General features: G+C 46.7%; 1 protein-coding gene across 1 annotated transcript in view; it reads right to left on the bottom strand.

The window, feature by feature from the left end:
* Positions 1-265: 265 nt before the first annotated feature.
* Positions 266-6,147, bottom strand: part of SMC1B (structural maintenance of chromosomes 1B) — a 60,523-nt gene continuing 54,641 nt past the window's right edge. The window contains exons 23-25 of the mRNA XM_059681395.1: positions 4,039-4,108; positions 1,514-1,624; positions 266-367 (exon numbers count right to left, since the gene is read on the bottom strand). Of these exons, the coding sequence (XP_059537378.1) occupies positions 266-367; positions 1,514-1,624; positions 4,039-4,108 (283 nt within the window). The remainder of the gene's footprint in view (positions 368-1,513; positions 1,625-4,038; positions 4,109-6,147) is intronic.

The following is a 6,147-nucleotide window of genomic DNA, read 5'->3' as shown; positions in this document are numbered from 1 at the left end:
TACCTTTTTTTTTTTAAATCGTTCAAAGCTAACTCTTCCAGGAAACTTTCCCTACAGGAGCGGGGCCTAAACACGCCTAACAGAAGTGAGCAGCAGCTCCTTTGCTGGTAACGGTTCAGCTTTCTCAGACGGCACACAGGCTGGCTGCCTCCAGAAGTTGGTTACTCAACAGTTTGAACACTAGAGTGAGAATTGAACAGTGATGACCTGACCACAGCTATCTCTCCGCTCTGAGAGCCGGCAGCTGCGCCGGGGCACTCGGACCCTAGCGGGACTCTCGCTGTCTCCTGCTGCCTTCTTCGCCTTCAGTGTCTGGATACTGAGAAAGATCTAAAGTCAGAACTCGGCTGAACATGTAGTCATCGTGCTGAAATGAAGAGCAGACAGCTAAGTTAGTCCTTCTACGAAGGAAAAGGTGCTATTAAGCCTAAAACAAGAGCCAGTAGTGAATTTGGACTTGCATTTGAAAGGAAACGTATGGTATGGCCACCTCATAAGGTATCAGTGGCTTGCATTTACATCAGCTTTATTAGCTCATTTCTGTATTACCTGGACAGGGTATCAGGATGTGCCACGCCAAAATATGGCTCTGGCATGTGGGCTGTTGGAGCTACTGAGATGCAGGAAAAGCTCTAAACACTGGCCACAAGTCCTGCTTTTCTAAATTCACACCTTCCCTACTCTAACGACTGCTGTCAATGAAAGGCACCTATGTGATCTGCAGAGCACACGTGGCTTGGTCACCATGCTTTCCTGGTCACCTGTCACCTCTGCTCCCCCTCCCCCTGCTCCTTTCCGCACTTCAGCCTGAGACTGGAGAGGAGCCCAAGTTCTAGCTACCCCTTTGGGTTACTCAGCCATGATGCTCCTGCTTGCTTTTCTGTCTTGCCAGTCTGATTTCCAGGCCCAGCCAGAGCCGCTGAGGTGGGCAGACTGTTTAGATTGTTTTCCTCCCTTACCCTGTGTGAGAATTTTCATTTCTCTACTGCAGCACATCTCCAGTGGTCCCCTAACAATTTGTAGGTACAGGAAGGGAAATTTTTATCTTAGCATCTCATTGTCCAAAAACGGAACGATCAGAAATCCTCCATTACCTCGAGTATTTTGAATAGCTTAAGAAAGATTTGTTCACTTCTAAAAGTTACTATACAACTTGGAACTTTCAGTCAATTTCTTTGCTTTTCCCTCTGGTATTTTTGGAAGATAAATGGTTCCTTATTAGTTCTACCACAATACATTTGCTTTTGCCTAAAACATTCAAACATTACAGAAATAGGAATACAGTATTACAGCTTACTTTGTGTAAATATGCTGTTATTTTATAAAGAAAATTCTGTAATTTTCAATTTGCCTTTTCAGATCTTAAATCTTTGTACTGTCACAGAAAAATACCTGAAGTTACTTTTAATCTTATTTAATTAAAAAATAATGTAAGCCTGTAGTTATCACTGCAGAAACCCAGCAGTATCTCCAGTCTCCAGGAAGAAAGGACGGGAAGGGTGCTCATCTTTACCTCTGGGTAGATGCCGATCAGGGCGTCAGCCTTGGCATAGAACTCCTCCTTGAGGGAGATGATTATCATCTGAAACTGTTCTTGAGTCTGCTCTTTGATGTAACTTGCTACCTGGTAGGAAGGAAAAAGCACACATTTCACCAGTGATCCTGCAGGTCTGTTTGCCCGTTTAGGTGACAGGAACTTACTTGCTTCCCTGGTAATTTGGTAAACCCACTCCAACCACAGAAATAGCTCAAAGTCTAAAATAAGAGGTTAGGAAAGATACCTCTAAACCTATGATCTAAAACTTTAAGAATATTTTTAAGGATAAAACTCTGCCTTATCTACAATATGGTATAAAGCAAGCCTTTATTAACAGTATAAGAACTACCACTCAGATATTTTATGAGGGTGAAGAAGGGCTGGTATTTAAACTTCCAACTTCCTATTTTGCCAACTCAAAGCCTGAAAGAGGGAAACCATGGCAATGACGTATTCATGACCCAGTCATGTGGGGAGAGGTGGTTTCTTCAGGAAGGTCAGTTCCCAGGACCGAGCAGAACAGGATAGTCTGCACAGAAATGGGTGTTAGTGAGCACCTGCTCAGAGCCTGGAGGGTGGTGACCTAGGACCCAAGCCACAGCTCACTGAGACGCTTCCAGCTCCCGCTCTCCCTGCCTGGAGGGGGCTTCTCCGTGTGCCCTGGTCCCGGCTGCACCCGCGATGCTAAGGACGATACTAAGGACGCAGCACCGGAGGCAGGAATGGCGAGCTTCAGGGAGGAGTGAGTCACTAGGGAGCTGAACCCTGAGGGGGGAAACTGCTTTTGACTCAGAGAAGGAACTCCCACTTGAGGGGCACAGTAGTCATCCGATGCAGGACTGAGTCCCAGGATACTGGCTGGATAGAAGAGGAGGGAGGGTGCAAAGACGCAGGGCGTGCGTTTTGCCTGCGAAGTTGCCTGGGTAAGGGTTGGGCAGCCTGATCACAAGCAGCGGTGGAGCTGCTGCTTAGCTGTTCATACTACAAAACTGCCCCGAGTGCGCAGTGGGGTGCCAGGAGCGCACACCCCTAAGGGAAACTGGGAGCAAAGAGGCTTTTAATACACAGGATAGGTGGTGACAGGTCTTATGTTAGACCTAGTACCTGGGGATACCATGAATACATCTGAATTCTGCAAGAAGATACGGACATCCTAATGCCACTGAGAAGATGCAGCCCACCAAAGTAAGGTGTCCCCTCACCCCCGGAACAGAAGAGGGGACACAAAGTGCCCAAATGCATTAAAGGGGCGATTTCTCCCAAATGAGTCAGGCCTGGGGTCCAGGTAGCTGATGCGGACTGGTTGGCCTTCGGACTGGTTGGCATTCGAGGTGTTCTGTGTTCCTAGCATTCTCTCCGACAGTCTGGCAGGGCACAGCATGTGGCTCTTGCCTGTCCTCCACAAGGTCCAGGGACCAGTGTATGGGTCTGAAGTTGTGCTGTTCTATGTCCACTGTGACATGTCCAGAGAGCAGGCTCCCAGAGAGGTGGGTTAGACGAGTGTCCCTTGGGAATGCTGAGAGGCAACCTTCATGCCACTCGAAGGTGCCTCAGACTGTAGCTCCTGGAAGTCCTAACTCCCAAGCCTTCCAGACTCGGAAGAGAAGTCGGGGAGGTCAGCTTCAGAGACTCAGAACCTGAGTGGCACCCCAAGATCAGATGCATCTCTCAAAGGGGGACTCTCTAAGGACTAAGGTGTAAACCAGTTTACAAATGAATAATGAGAAACACATCGGTCGGCAGGACCAGGGCAGCCTCCTGGTCCATCAGCAGCTGTAAATGCAAAGCCCAGACATTTCTGGAGGAAAAACACGCCTGGAAGGAGAAGCAGGAGTCTCGTCATCTACCAGAAGTGGGTTTTCTCTGCAGGAAGGAGTCTGCGGGCCAGAGGGACCCGTCCCCTGGGGTGTGATGGGTCCTGCCAGTATTTGCCTCTGTCCTTCGGCCATGCGTCCATGGTTGAACCACTCTCATGTCAAGAAGTGTGGCCTGAGAGCCTCTCCAGGTGGCTGTGTGTCTGCACTGGTCATCAAGGCTGACCTCAGACTGGACTCTCAAGAGCTAGCTGTTCCCTTAGTTCCCTCGTTGTCTTAAATACTGAAAACATGATTCTGCACAAGTGCAGCCACTGGATAAATGTTCATAAATATAATGGGGGGGGGGGTACAGTTTTGAACTTCAATTCTGAAATTTTAGTTAGAGATGTTAGTTTTGGACTATATTAAACTGATTTGGTCCTGTTTGCCATGGGACCTATTAGTGACTCTAAGGTCCCAACCTCTAGATCAGGAGAGGCCTGCACCGCAATCTTCCCTCAACTCCATGCAGATTCCCCAACTCTGAGGCTCCCCTACGTCTTGAATGGAACTCCCCTGAACCATGTTGCTTGTAGATACTGAATTTGAATTTGATTTCTAACCAACAGTTACCAAACAATTTTTGCTCAGGGTACACTGAATTCCAGGCGTCCTGTTGGAAATTAAATGCAGAAAGAAACTCACTTTGCCGATGTTCGTATTGTCCAGGGCTGCATCCACTTCATCCAGAACGAAGAATGGAGCAGGCCGGAAACTGGAAGAAATGAGAGGTTACCACTTCCCATTTGTTTACAAAGACTCGGAGGAGAGGATTAACCAGATGCAGATACATCCTCTTGGATGCTGGTGTCTAGGTCACCAATGAGCTGCACATTGCTAAATCCAATGGTCAATTCTCAGGCCGTGTTCCAAGGGTCCTTTGCAGGTAGTACCTGGGGTGGTGCTCCGGCCTGTTCCTCTGATGTCAAGGGTGACAGGGTCTCTCCCTCCCCCCTCCCCTTTACTCACTGCCCCTTCCCAGTCTGGCCTGCGAACTCCTAGTCTCTCTATTGAACACTGCTGGTGCCCGTGCCCAGGGGGCTCAGTGCTCAGTGCTCCTCTATCTAATTAGCTCCCTGGGTGGTTTCACCTGATCCCAAGGTTGTGACTCCACGTGTGGATGGCTCCCACACTTCTGAGAGTTCTGATCTCCTGAACCAGTGGTTCTCAGCCTTGGCTGCACATTAGAATCACCTGGGAATCTTTTTAAAATCCTGACTTCTGGGCCTCATCCTCCAGAAATTCTGTTTCTTTGTTATGGGGTGAGGCCACATTAGTAACAAAGAAACAGAATTTCTGAAGGATGAGGCCCAGAAGTCAGGATTTTAAAAAGATTCCCAGGTGACTCTAATGTGCAGCCAAGGTTGAGAACCACGAACTCTCACTGCACACATTTAACAGCTTCCTCAGCGATTCACACGGTGTCTGATAAACAGCTCAAACTCATCCAAAATCAAACGCCTCACCTGCCTGTCCAAACCGAATCCCTCTGTGGTGTCCCTGTCCTCAGTTAATGGCAGCTGTTTCACTCCAGCTGACTAGGCCAGAACCCTTGGAGCCATCCTGACTCCTCCATGCCCCATGCTTGTCTCTGATGACCCTTCTGCTCTCACCCTGGTCCAACACTAGTTCCCTAACATGCCTGACACTGCTGCACAGTCTCTCCTCCAGAGGCCAGGCTCACTCTGGCCATACAGGGCCTTTGCACTTGCTGATTGTTATGTCTACATTCTTGCTCCCCTAATTCCTTTGTATTTTTGCTCAATTGTTACCTTCTCAAAGAGGCCTTCCCGGATGACTCTCTTTAATATTGCAAACCCTTCCCTACTACTATCTCCATTCCTTGCTTTAATTTTTCTCCCTATAGCATTTGCTATTTGTCATAGTCTCACATTAGAGAATTCATTTGTTAATACACCTTATTTATCAACTGTCTTCCCGCCTAGAATGAAGTTATCTTTGAGATGGATTTTGCTTTGTTCTCTGCTCTATGCTTATCTGTTGAATAAGTGGGTGGTGGTGGTGGGGGGGTGATACCTAGAAATCATCTTATTCTGGCAAGATTTACTCAACACAAGCTCCCAGTTAGACCCTGCTCGGCTTTCCCTAAGCCCCCTGCACTAATGGCATTTCTTTCCTGTAACGGCCTATTCCTCTTCCTTCTTGAGATCAATAAAAACCAGCTGCAGAACTTCCATGCCATTCTTCTTGACATGAGACAGAGGCAGCATCGTCTCCTGAGATCTTCGCCTCGTGCTCTGGATGCTGAAAGTTAATTGCCTTCATGTTGGCTAACTTTTCCTTGATTGATTTTATGAACAGTGCCACCATCAGTGGAAATGAGAGGTGAAACATTTTTTTCAGAAGAAACACTTTGCTTAACATTCTTTACTAAACAGCAGATCTCCAAATGTGGACCAGGAAAATAATATACAAGTTGGGTGTTTTTGTTTGATTGGAGTTTGTTATTGTTTTTCTTGCAATTCTGATGTCACATCTGGCTATTCCAAATATTTATTTTTCTTCCTTCTTTCTATAAATCTAAAATATCAGTAGCTACTGATAATAGAAATTTAATAAAAATCTGTTAAAGACTGAATTTTCTCTTAGATTATCTGTCTAAATTGTTATAGACGTAAAACATCACCTGAATTGTCTGGCTGGAGAAAACAGTTTTGTATTCACATACTGTTAAACACAACTAAAGACAAGCAATTAACAGGATTCTGTAGGACAAGCATGTCAAACTCAAAG

This window comes from Myotis daubentonii, chromosome 2 (assembly GCF_963259705.1).
Source record: "Myotis daubentonii chromosome 2, mMyoDau2.1, whole genome shotgun sequence".
Taxonomy (NCBI): Eukaryota; Metazoa; Chordata; class Mammalia; order Chiroptera; family Vespertilionidae; genus Myotis; species Myotis daubentonii.
Note: the sequence above shows the minus strand (reverse complement) of the source record. Positions and strands in the feature narration are given on the sequence as shown.